Below are 12,709 nucleotides of genomic sequence, written 5' to 3'. Positions count from 1 at the left end.
GACTTTCATCATGCATGTGAACAATGAGAGACCATACAAAATGACTTTATGGTATAAGAATGTGCAGAACAGTTTAAGATGCTACTGAAAGACAATGCTCTGTGGCTCTTCTGCATCATGAAGGGGGGGAAATACCCACAATATTTTTGAAGGAAGCAAAAGCTCACAAGTACCTTCAATCCTTTCACAGAGTTTGTGTAATGAGTGCATCGGGCAAGCCTCACAAAGTTTAACCTGAGTCTTGGCATTCTGGAGTGCTGCAGCAGTGCTAAAAGCTTGCTTCAGAGTGAGCATGACCTCATCAACCTGGGGAAAAAGGCATTTTAAAAATCAGTTAGAAACATAGATAAATAGACAGAGAGAGCTGATAAAGACAGTTGTACAAGTTTACTCAGACTCACAAATTTAGAAGTGAGGGACACAATACAACAAGAGATACATACGCACCACAGCCAAGCTTCCATTCATTTCAATGGGGCATCTGCAATGAATCTCCCACTGCATTCTGCCTTCTGTTCATTATTTGTAAGACAAAATGAGCTGTTCAAAGTTGCCTTTTTGACAGGCTCCAGCTCTATTCCACACTGATTTAATTATCAAGAGTCAAGCTTGCTTGATTTTCAGTTAATTTTTCAGTTAGATAAGGGACTAAATCTTACAGATGATTGATAAGTGTAATAAATATATGGGCATCATACCTAGACAACAGTTGCTGTTCCTTTACATAGCTTTACATACCATAGAAGGGGGCTATTCCTTTATGCTCTGGGATTTAAAAGGACTGAGGACCAACTACCAGCCTATTAGTAACCAGTGAACAGCTCATCAGTCATTATTGTTTCCAGACGCCAGTCTGGGCCTTGTCCAGACATAATCACAAATAGAGGCATGCACAATTCCCACACTCCCCCACATCAGAGGGGGACAAACTTTACATTCTCTATGGGAAAAGGGTCAGAGGTGATGAAGCTTCCCTTCAACTGGTATAGTGATTCAAATCCATTTCCATGCCTCACATAAAAGCTTTTTCAGTATCTCCTTTCCCTTCATATATTTTTAAATAAAGAAACCATATCAGTTAAGAAAAAGAGAGACTGAGTCTCCAAAACACTGGAACAAAATTATCTTTTTACAGTAGCTTCTCTTTCTGGGGTTCGATCTTTAAAACAACATTTTGGGCACACAGCTATTGTTTTGTATTTACAAAGGGGGAAATGAAGGGGGGAAAGATCCTCTTGTTTGTACTGATATTTAGCTGACATTTGGTTATTATAGAGATTATTTCCTTTTAAGTAAATCATTATGACTTGTTCTTGTTCAACACTTACATCCCTGTTCCTCAAGCAAAGTTTTGCATATCAATAGTGCCAAGCTAGAGAATTCTGCTTCTTGAGATGCTATTAGTTATAAATTCTGGGAATTAGGGATAAACCCAGTGTTAGTCCTACCTAAAGTAGAGCCAATGAAATCTATGTGATTTAAGTTAATCACGACTAACAAGATCTTTCATTTCCAGGCAGGACAAAAATTGAATTTATCCCAAAATGTGTTTTCTTTGTAGTGGGCTCCTTATCACTGAAATTAATGTTCTGTCCTGCCAGCAAGGAAGATATGAAGGCCATCTGAATAAACCCTAGAGTAATTTGAGGCTTCTAGATCTCATAATTGGCAATATTGCTTAGCCCCATTTCACATATTACAGTACAATAGAACCCAACAGATATCTGAATTAAGATTAGAATCTCTCAGAATCTTATGTTTATATATATTATGAATTAAGTGTCATGAATTAGGCACCAGGCATCTTCCTTTCATCTGGGAAGTATTATTATTATTATTATTATTATTATTATTATTATTATTATTTGTATCCCACTCTTTTCCCAGGACTGGGATTCAGAGCGACTTCACAGCATTAAAAACAGTAAAATTAAAAACATTTTTAAAAAGTACATTGAAAAGGAATTCAATTATTATGGTATTAAAACATTTATTAAAAGAATAAAACATATTTTTTAAAAAAACTATATACAGTATAGAGAAAAAATGTATCAAATTTTTAAAATGGTCCAACATGCCAGCCTGTCCTTATAGGCATTCTTTAAAACCCCTGTGTGAACAGGTAGGTCTTCACCTGCCGGCGGAAGGCCATCAAGGAGGGAGCCGTTCTGATTTCCCTGGAGGTAGTCCAGGTGCTGCATCATCCCAGAATACCATTTTTTCATTTGTTTTGACCAGTGGCTTTCAAACGTGGGTTTCTCAGATACTACAACTCCTAAAGCCCTGGTTAGTATGGCCAACTTTTAGGGTTTCTGGAAGTTGTAGTCAAACATCTAGGGACACAAATTTGGAGATCACAGGGTCAAAAGAGTCAGGACTTTGGAATGGGACTAGGTGTTCTGTCAGCTTATTGGATCCTCCTGCATTTTGCTGCTGCAAAGGAGCACACCACTGAATGCTGAATCATATGGTGCTCTTCCTCCCTCCCCCATGGTCATGCCATGACTCATACTGTATATTGCTAGAAAGAGAAAGAAGATGAGTGCTGCACCTCCTGCCAATGGGCAGGAAGTGGTGGATATATTAACATGTACTAGATGGGGACACATGATCTAAGAATTACTGCAGTGTAATTTGGGAAGAAAACACAGGTTTGGTGTTAATAGGTGTCAGAATAGATCTGGGGACTGTAGTAAAATATAAGCAGAATATAAATTAGGAATATGATGTAGCTGCAAAAAATAATAATACAGTCTGCCCTTCATACCTGTGGGAGATCCATTCCACCCCCCTTTCAATGCAGATTAAAAAAAATACAGGACCTCAAATCCCATTGTGCTTAATGGCAGGCACGACACATGTGCCCATTGAATTCAACAAAGCTTGCTGTCCGCGGATGTTTAAATCCGCTGATGGAAAGCCCACGGATACCAAGATCTCACTGTAATTATTGTGGCAGATGCTCCATTAACAGAGCTATAGTTTCCAAGTTAGGAAAATTAACTTTTCCATTTTATTCTACATTGATCCAGTGTCTATTTCTGGGGATGCACTTTGAAGATAAAAAACAACTTGGAACTGAGCTCAGAGGGAGCAGCAAAAATAACCAGCACTATGGAAAGCAAATTCTAAGAGGGAAAATTGAAGAAATTGAACAGGCTTTGCTTGGAAAAGTGGGGAAGGGGGAGAGATATGAGACCCCTCTTCATGAACATGAAGGCTTATCATACTGAAGACATAAATAGATCTTCTCAGCATAAGTTACAGGAGGATAGATTTCAGATGAACATTAAGAGAAACCTATTTATGGCAAAAGCAGCTCAATAATAGAATCAGGTGCCAAAATGGTGATCTCTCAGGAGAGCTCTTCAAGCAAGGACTGGTCTTCTGGGGATGATATTGGACTGGATGGCCTGTAAGACACTTCTACAACTCCATGTGTCTATAGGACTAGTAACCTGTGTTGCCTCTTTTCCTGCTCCTTAGTACTGTATGAACAACTCCAAATAAGAACTAAGAGTCAAAAGGAGATCATAATATAGAGTTGGACCCTTTCTATAAAAAACACGAAGACTATCATCACATTTTTGAATTTCTATTAATCTTGTGATAAAAATCACAGAGCAATTTGAGTCATGTTGAAAGAGTTGTGGCTTACCAGAGATTCACTTGCACACTGGAATACATAGCAAACGTACTGGTTTATTCCAGGGTCAACAGATTCCCGACAAATGAAACCAAAATGATCAATGTGTTTTATGCCCTACAGGTAAAGAAAAAGAAAAGCCAAGCATACTATCAAAACACAGTTGAATTATACCAGTCAGTGATTACAAGAAAGCATACTCTGAAATAAGGGGGAAAAAACTGTACTCATATACTTTTCAATCTTCCTCACAGCTCTTATAATCCTTATGTTGTTGTCTTAAAAAGAGAGTGTATGCACACGGGTCACTTAGAGTAAAGCAATGAATCTACTCCAGATTTCAGTCTAAATTTTAAAGTAGCAACTGAAGATACCAAAATCTATTTCAAAATAGTTTTAGTACCTTGGATAGCTCCTTTAAAATCCAGTCTGAAACCCAGAGTAGATTCACCATTGACATCAGAGCCACAAGCCTCCACTGAATATGCACATATAAACCATTCTGAAAACTACTAATTTACCAACACCACCCAGAGTGTTAGTTTAACCAAATCAATACAGTATTATCTCCTCAAAAAAGTAACCAATATTTTTACTTCAATGAAGAGTTTAGGCTCTGCAGTAAAAAGAAAATGTGCTCCCTTTTTTGGAATCAGGTTCATTTTTATGACTTCATATTCATCCACTAACATCAGGGCCAACCCTTTAAAAAGAAAAAGTAGTGAGGCATGAGGAACATGAATTGAGAGAACCTCCAGAAGCTTCTTCCTTCATTTGCACAAGAAGACATACTCCTCCACTTAGTAAACTCCTTATCCTCTGACCACATACTCCTCTAGAGTAGTACATCACAGAAGACTCTCTGAGGTAATGTGGTGTCTCACCACATGGTGGGTTTCAAGGCAAGATTTAAACCAGCAAGACTCCTTCACAACTTGCTCCTAATTTTTCTAGGTCCCACTATTTAAAAGAATAAAAGAAAATTGTGGCAGTCCCAGGAAAGTGGACTACATCTCAACCATTGCAGACAATGCCCCCACAAGAAGTAAAGGCAACTTCTATGTTTGTGGAAATACCAGTCCAACAATTTTAGACAGATAAACACATAGAGCAAGAGCAGCAGAGGCTTCTCTTTGCTGCTCCAGCACAAAGGGTAAAAATAATTACAGGCTTGTTTCTTGCCATAAGATATCTGCAGGACCACCATATATTCTAATTTAATTAAATTATATAGGAGGTGATGTGGATGTTAAGGAGAAAAAAGAACCAGTGTTACTGACAGCTGTGTCCTTTCGCTCTTTCATCTTAGTTCTTTCCCTAGGAGGATGCTTCTACATGTGGCCATTGTTTATTGTACATCACAGTACAAGGAAACTCCACACAGCTACTTTGAAGTTGCAATATTATACTGTTTACATTCATGGTCTACTTGTAAAAAACCCAGAGCTTGGAAAAGTTCATTTCTAGTATCTCCCAGCCAGCACAGCTACCAGTGTACTTCAGTCATTAGAATGTAGTTTGAAAGAATGTTGTATTTTGGTTCAAGAGAATTAGAACAGAACACAGCAGCTGAGATATATTGCTCAAGGAACTCTAAAAGAGCTGATAAGAGGTTGAACACTCTGCATTCTTATTGAAAAATGATGATATAATTAGGTTCTCATCTACAACTCTGGTAGAAAAGCAGCTGCCCCAATGCAACAATGGGGATGTGCATGAAGAAACTGCCCTCCATGCATTTAGCTAATGCAAAGGCACATGCATGTTCATTGCTATCCCCATCATCTGAATTCCTGAATTCACTGTACCATTGGCCTACAAGCATTCAGAGCCTGCTCACCCTTTTCTATGAAGGATTATTTGTCTTTAACTAGAACAAACAAAGCCTTGAAAAAACAAAGCTCAAGGAACGCTTGAGTTTCTAATGATCTGTTTCATTCTTTATCTTTCTGACTACTATTTTTAATTTCAGACCATTACAAAAATCTGTTTCTGACTGAGTTACCTTAATTAGCAAAATGAACTGAAGCATCTGTTTTAACAAGTATGCAAAGTGTTGTATCAAAAGTACTGAATGGTCAAAATATAGAGGTTTTTTAAAAAAGAAACAAAGCAAAATACTTTGAAAATGTCAACATGTCATGATTGAGTTACTGTTACCAAATCCCATGGAGAGTAGGAAGTGACAAATAGTTGGCAATCTGTGTAAAACCCAACAGATGTCTCTGTTGGTACAACATAGCAGTTCTCCTCAATACTATTTTCACCATTCTGCAAATTATTATTTTTCCTGAATGTGCTGAATCCTATAGTTAAAAACAGGAAACAACAACTAAGCAGATGTTTACAAAGGGTTCCCCCATGTCTTTCTGCTTTCACTAAATTTGCCAGCTTTAAAGATATCCAGTCAATTTCTCCAAATCAGCTTTCTTCCAATTACAATACTTACCTGAGAACATGATGAAATATCTTTAAAGTTCTTTTCAAACACAACAGATTTTGAGTCTGGACTGATGAGATTAATTTCAAATCGTCCGACCTTAAAAAGAGAGAGAAAGAAGAAGAAGAAAAAGAACTGTGTCAGAAGGGGCAATTCATATGTACAATGAATAACTATTCCTAAGACTGGAGGAGTCAGAACCTGTTTCTTGATGTAGTTTACTTAAATGCTACATAGAAAGATGTGTCAGAACTGTTGGTATTTTGCTAGCACCATGACAGTCTTAATACTGGGCCTCATTCTGACTGAGATGGCAATGTGTGTCTAGTATTGTCAAATCTGTTCCCTTTTGTCTCTTAGTTTCCATTTTGGCTACTGACTTCTGCTAAACTATGAAGGGCTGACACACAAACACAAAAGTATTGAGCTGCTGAGCCTAACCTTCAATTGCAGCTGAAACGGAAGAGGGTTCAACCAAATCTCTAAGTGCTCTCAGCTACATGGACAGATCCAAAGCCACTCTTCTCCATATTCAAAAGCAAATGAGGGGCAAAACTCATAAAATAGTCTTGAGATTTGGGGTTTATTTATTTATTTTTAAAATCTGCTCTAGCACCAAACACTATCATGCACCATCTCCTGGATTTTCAGGGAAAGGTCCCAGTATCTGTACCGTGGACCCTTGTTATACGCTGGGGTTTGGTTCCAAGATCCCCCGTGTATAACAAAATCCATGTATGCACAAGTCCCATTAAATATGACATAGCAAAATGGTGTCCCTTATAAAAAATGGAAAATCAAGGTTTGATAATTGAAATTTATACTTTTTTTAACATTTTCAAACCGTGGATCCTTGAATCCATATATAAAAAAATCTGTGTAAAAGAAGGGCCAACTGTATTTATTTTGCTCCTCTGGGGGAAAAAACTTTCAAAGTACACCATGGCACTTCTTCCACTGTGGTAATCTCTTTTTGAAGCCCCACTCCCAAAAGGAAGAGAATCTGGGGGGGGAAAATAGTCTTTGTGGCATCTATATCATTCACAGATGTCTTCCACTGCCACTGGCTTCATGCCCATTTTTTTAGCTTCTACATCCCTCAGTTGCAGCTTGGGATCACCTTCCTTCTATGCCTCTTGAAGCTACAAAGCCACAGAGAATTTTCTCAAGAGATTAAAGAAAAGCCTTTATTTCTTTCTGTTAACCAGAGAGAGAAGTACTGCCCTTGTTTCACTTCCATTCCCCTACTCTCCTTCCGCCTTTGTATGGAATCGTTTTCAATAACTTCACAATAATTATATGTATCATAATGCGATCTAGTAACTGCAGGTAATTCCCAAAGTCTTAGTTCTATTTTCCTTTTCTAGGAACCTTAAAGGGGATGTTTTACTTCCAGATCAAAAGCTAAAGTTACTCATAGTATGCTGCTCTTATTTGACAAATTATACCAGTTCCAGGGCCTCCTCTACTAGACTGACAGCAACCTTTCCTCCAGCAGGAATATAAACAATGGCCATACAGGGCAAAGACTCCTCTAGAATACAGTTAAATTCTTCTACACTGTTTCCAGTGGATATACTCCCTGAATATTAAAATACATCATATAGGTTGAGTCTCCCTTATTTGAAATGCTTGGGACCGGAAGTGTTTTGGATTTCTGAGTTTTTCGAATTTTGGAATGTTTGCATAAAAGTAATGGGATGTGTTGGAGATGGGACCCAAATCTAAGCATGAAATCCATTGATGTTTCGTATACACGTAGCCTGAAGGTGACATTATACATAATATTTTAATAATTTTGTCCATGAAACAAAGTTTGTGTACACTGAATGAGAATTTCAATGTAAAAATTTGAGCTACCAATCATCTACTCAGTGACAATGATGTAATTATACCACACATATAAAATAAAGATTTCCATAGGGATAGTCAATTAGCTGGTTTTGCAAGAAAGACAAACACCCTTAAAAACAACATGTTCTGGCATATCTTTTAGAGGACTCAGAGTTCACTTTATCAGAAACTTCTATTGCAAAAAGTGTACTTTGGGGCATAACATTATTAACAGAGCAATAGTCTGCCAAAAGCAGTATCCTGCCCTTTAAAGAATGAAAAAGTACGCGTGTGTGATGCAATACTGTGTAATTTTTAAAGCTGTAATTCCAGACACACAATGATCGGGGAGTCAGATATACTGAACAGTGTATTTCTGACTAAACATGCATAATATTCTGTTGTGAATACAATGTTCTCTAATATGCACATACTGCATTTTTTTTTTCTATTAGGGATCTCAAACTATGTACACAGGATCCCCAGGCAGTCTCAGAAAGCAATCCACAGTCAGCAGTATGTAAATAAAAACTCCTAAAAATAACATCTGTAAGCTCAGTGGAATAAACAAGTTTTATCTCACAATAAAAGTGATGTAACTTCTAAGCCTCTTCACTGAAGGAATTCAAAGCTGTGGCACCACAAAGAATCCCAATGATATTTATATAGGAGTCTGATAATGTGATATTAGGAAATTAAATCTATATTTAAGAGCCAGTATGGCGCAGTGGTTAGACTGTTGGGACAAGGACTAGAGGAACCAGGACTGAGGACTATCAGGTTTGAATCTCCACCTAGCCAAGCAGTTCACTAAGTGACCTTGGAGCAGTTAATATCATTGAACCATGTCACTGTAAGGATACAAAGATGAGGACAATGAGCTCTTTTGAGAAAAGGTGTGTTATAAATGCAATAATAAATACCTGCATGCCCACACCATTAATTAAGAGTGCAACACTGAGACAGAACTAGAAGTATTTTGTGAAGCTTCTACAATTAGATGCTTAAATTCTCCTTATGGCATCTATATTTAAGCCCACATGCTGGTGAGTAAGCCTTAGCTATGAACTGGATGGGAAACATCTTTCAGTATTCAAACAAAGCAAGTACTATGAGTAATATTTTGAAGTCTAATACTTCAGAATTAAATTTCTGAGAGTGATTCAAGTGTCAAAAGCATGTCAATTGATCTGGACAACAGATGTGTAAAAACTGCCACAATAGTAATTTAATTTTTTTCTTTTGCTATGTCACAAATCCTTGATTACAATTGCCTTAGAAATCATTTGAGAAATAGATAAACTCTCATAATCTCTTTCAGGCCCAACGATACACAAATGCTCAAATTCAAAAGGTAACACCTTGAAGTGTTCTGGGTTTAAGTTCTTAAAATGTAACTAATCAGATGCTCATAATCTGAGCAAAATTTTCACCATTTAAAAGTGTCCCCCCTTTTGTGTGTGCACACGTGTATGAGAAAGAGAGATAAACTTAATATTTCACAATATAAATCCCTTATTCAGTTGGCTCTATTAATGAAAATGTGAATGTTCCACAAAACATTTCCATTAATGGGTTTTAGCTTACTTATAAAGGTTTAGCTCAAATTGTAATGATCAGAATAGAGTATTTCATTAAAGAAGAAGCTTAAACTACAGGTTCAGAGCAACTGTCACAGGTATTTTTGTGGCATGTTCTCTATCTCAGTCATACACACATACCCCAACCTTTCAGAGTATATTTTGACTAAATGATCTATGCAGGGATACTCTTCTACAAACCAAAAACAGAGATGGATAACATGCAGGGATCTTCTTCCACAAACCTAAAACAGAGATAGATAACATGCACCACTACCCAAAATTATTACCAGGGTAGCAATTCTAAAGAAGAGCAGGCATTTTGCTGATACCTGGTTACCAACCCCATCCTTGAACTAAAGAAAAAGTATATTATATAAAGTCATTTGGCTCAATCCAGTCCCTCCTCTTCCACTATGAAGGCCAGGAATAATCTGCACTGGATTTGTAAAAAAACACACCTGAAACAACATTGTCCTGTTCTTTTCTGAGTCTGAAGGCTGGACGTGGCTAGGGGCACTTGCATGTCGCCGCCGTGATTGTGTTTTTGAACTGTTATCGTGAACCTTCCTTTGCAGAACACCTGTGACGCTGCTGCACCTGGAGCGAAACTCCTGCTGGTCATCGAACCCAGAATCCTCTAGAATCCGCTCAGGGAAGGAGACCCGGCAGCTAGCCAGGCTGGCGAGGTTGGTCTGGCTCCCAACGATGAACATACCAGTGCTACCGCCATTTGGGCTATCTGCTTCCTCCTCCTCAAATGGACTGTCTAAGGGAGAAGGCGGTATGTCCTCTACAAAGGCAGCAAAATCTGTGCTGGATTCTGGGTTCCGGTGCTCACTCAGTAGTTTCAGGCGCTGACGCTCATGCAGGTTGAACTTCTCGATGCAGTCATCAATCAGTGTGGAAGGGGCCTTTTTGTGAACCACGGTCACTTTTCCGCAGTACAGAACCTCAAACTTTTGAGAGTTGTAGAAGGCATCTTCACTGTCTTTACTGGGTTTGACATCCTCTTTGAGGGCTGCTTTTGAAGCTTGCCTTATGCTACTGATGACATCAGGAACCTTAAATGAGACAGAGAGAGAGAGAGAAAACAAGGACCATCATTAATAAAACTAAAGTTGAACCAGTAATACTTGAACTGTATACAACTGTAACTTTTAGTCCTGCAAAGGGCTTTTCCAGATGTGTCTAAGAAAGAAGTACAAATCTTACAATAGAACTCCTTGGGTTTTGCAATTTATTACAATCACATATTCCATTCTTTTCTGTGGCTGTTTGTAGCAACTACTTGTATCTGCACTACAAACTATAGGACCCATTCCTGTTTGTTTTGTTATTTTTTTAAAATGTTTTTCTTAATCACTCTGGTATTATAGTGCAAAAATGTCATTGATGCACTATAGCATTGCAACTCTATAACATTTTTTAAACAGAAAGAAGAAAATAAGAATTATCAAAAGAAATTAACTCAAAGACAGGAATAAATTGCTGCAAGTGGTGGAATTGTTTTCTCCAAGACTCTGACTCCCCAATTTTTCCCTTTCCCCAGAGAAAGCTAAGTTAACAAGGAGAGGAGATAACCACATGAATGTGTATTGGAGTGTAGTGTGGGAACCAGAGAGATGATGTGATGAATTGCACGAGGGTGTCTTCATGAGGATGGGGGTGTCAGATATTGTTTGAATGTGTGTAGTGTGCCAAGAAACCATGACACCATACAATTCAAAGACATAGCCCTGTTAGTTTTCTAGACTAACACAGTTAAGTTTTAGAATTTTACAAGACAAGGCAAATCAAGGTTTCAAAATTCCTCACCAAAACCTTTCTACTGATGGAACAAAGTAGGAATCCCCAGCTCCCTTGATTAACCATTCTACTAAGCATGGGATCTCCCAAGATTGTGAGTGTCCAACCTCCCCACCCTGGATCCCACTTAATCAAATGATCATTGTACATACTGACAGTGCCAAAAATAAATAAATAAACAACACTCTAGAATAGATACTATAAATCCCACTTTACCATCCAGTGAAACAAAGTACAGTGAGCCCTTGTTATCCGCTGGGGTTTGTTCCAGGATCCCCTGTGGATAAGAAGTCCGTGGATGATCAAGTCCCGTTAAATATAATGGCATAGCAAAATGGTGTCCTTTATATAAAATGGAAAATCAAGGTTTGCTATTTGGAATTTATACTTTTTAAAAATATTCTCAAGCCTTGGATGCTTGAATTCGTGGACAAAAAAATCCGTGGATAAGGAGGGCCGACTGTAATGGTCTTCCTTTTGTGAGTCTGAATACACCCTTATAGGACTGTGGTCAGGTTGTGAACATCTGATTAGTATCATACATTTTTAAGAACTTAAAACCAGAACACTTCAAAGTGTTAGCTTTTGAAATTGAGCATTTGTATATTGTTGGCCCTGAAAATGATTACTGTATAAGAGTTTATGAGACTGCGGAAGGACCTAGGAAGTAGAATTGCTGTCATAAGAAGCTGTGATGCAGCCTCCTTTTCAGATCACAAGTAGTTTTATCAGAATATTCCATTCCCTCAAATAAAATGTTCCTTAACTCTCAGCAGACTACACAGACAATCTGAGGAACACTGCCAAGGCGTACAAACCTTGATATATATGGTTTATGTTCACATGCCACAAGATGCCTAAGCGATCTGGAGGATTCTGTGAGTTTTAGTCCAAAAAGTAACATTTCTGAGTTAAATCTCCCCAAATGCTCAGATGTCTCTTCACCTCGTAGATCCCTCCACTGGTTACCAGTTCGGGCCAGGGCTCATTATAAGCTTTTGATCCTAGTATTTAAGGCCCTGTGCTTTAACTTCCCCCAGTCAATGTGTACGGCTCTGTCAAGACTGTGAGCCTTTCAGGATCTGACTCCACATTTGTGGAACAGTCTTCCTTTGCACTTCTGACTAGATGAGGACCTTACTTACATTTGTAAAGGGTTAAAGACATGTGTTTGATGATAGTGCTGCATAAATTATGTTACTTGTTACTGAAAAGGAAACCATCTCATTCTACAATGCTGTCTCATCCATGTTGAGATTCCTTAGCTGTGCTGTCTGGTTAGTCCTGTGAACGGAACAGGTGGCATTTTAGAGAAACTTGCTTTGACTATCCTGGCTTTCAGCCTTGTATCTAGCAACCTGAATTTGGCTTCCAGAACCTCACAGTTACACTACTCCTATA

General features: G+C 38.2%; 1 protein-coding gene across 7 annotated transcripts in view; it reads right to left on the bottom strand.

The window, feature by feature from the left end:
* TBC1D4 (TBC1 domain family member 4) overlaps nucleotides 1-12,709 on the bottom strand; it is a 105,221-nt gene that overhangs the window by 49,430 nt on the left and 43,082 nt on the right. For all 7 annotated transcript variants that reach the window (XM_042456754.1, XM_042456756.1, XM_042456755.1 and 4 more), the window contains exons 2-5: nucleotides 9,961-10,563; nucleotides 6,096-6,185; nucleotides 3,659-3,763; nucleotides 174-306 (exon numbers count right to left, since the gene is read on the bottom strand). In XM_042456754.1, coding sequence (XP_042312688.1) covers nucleotides 174-306; nucleotides 3,659-3,763; nucleotides 6,096-6,185; nucleotides 9,961-10,563 — 931 coding nt within the window. The remainder of the gene's footprint in view (nucleotides 1-173; nucleotides 307-3,658; nucleotides 3,764-6,095; nucleotides 6,186-9,960; nucleotides 10,564-12,709) is intronic.

Source organism: Sceloporus undulatus, chromosome 3 (assembly GCF_019175285.1).
Source record: "Sceloporus undulatus isolate JIND9_A2432 ecotype Alabama chromosome 3, SceUnd_v1.1, whole genome shotgun sequence".
Classification (NCBI taxonomy): domain Eukaryota; kingdom Metazoa; phylum Chordata; class Lepidosauria; order Squamata; family Phrynosomatidae; genus Sceloporus; species Sceloporus undulatus.
The sequence above is the reverse complement of the archived record's forward strand: the minus strand, read 5'-3'. Positions and strand labels throughout refer to the sequence as shown.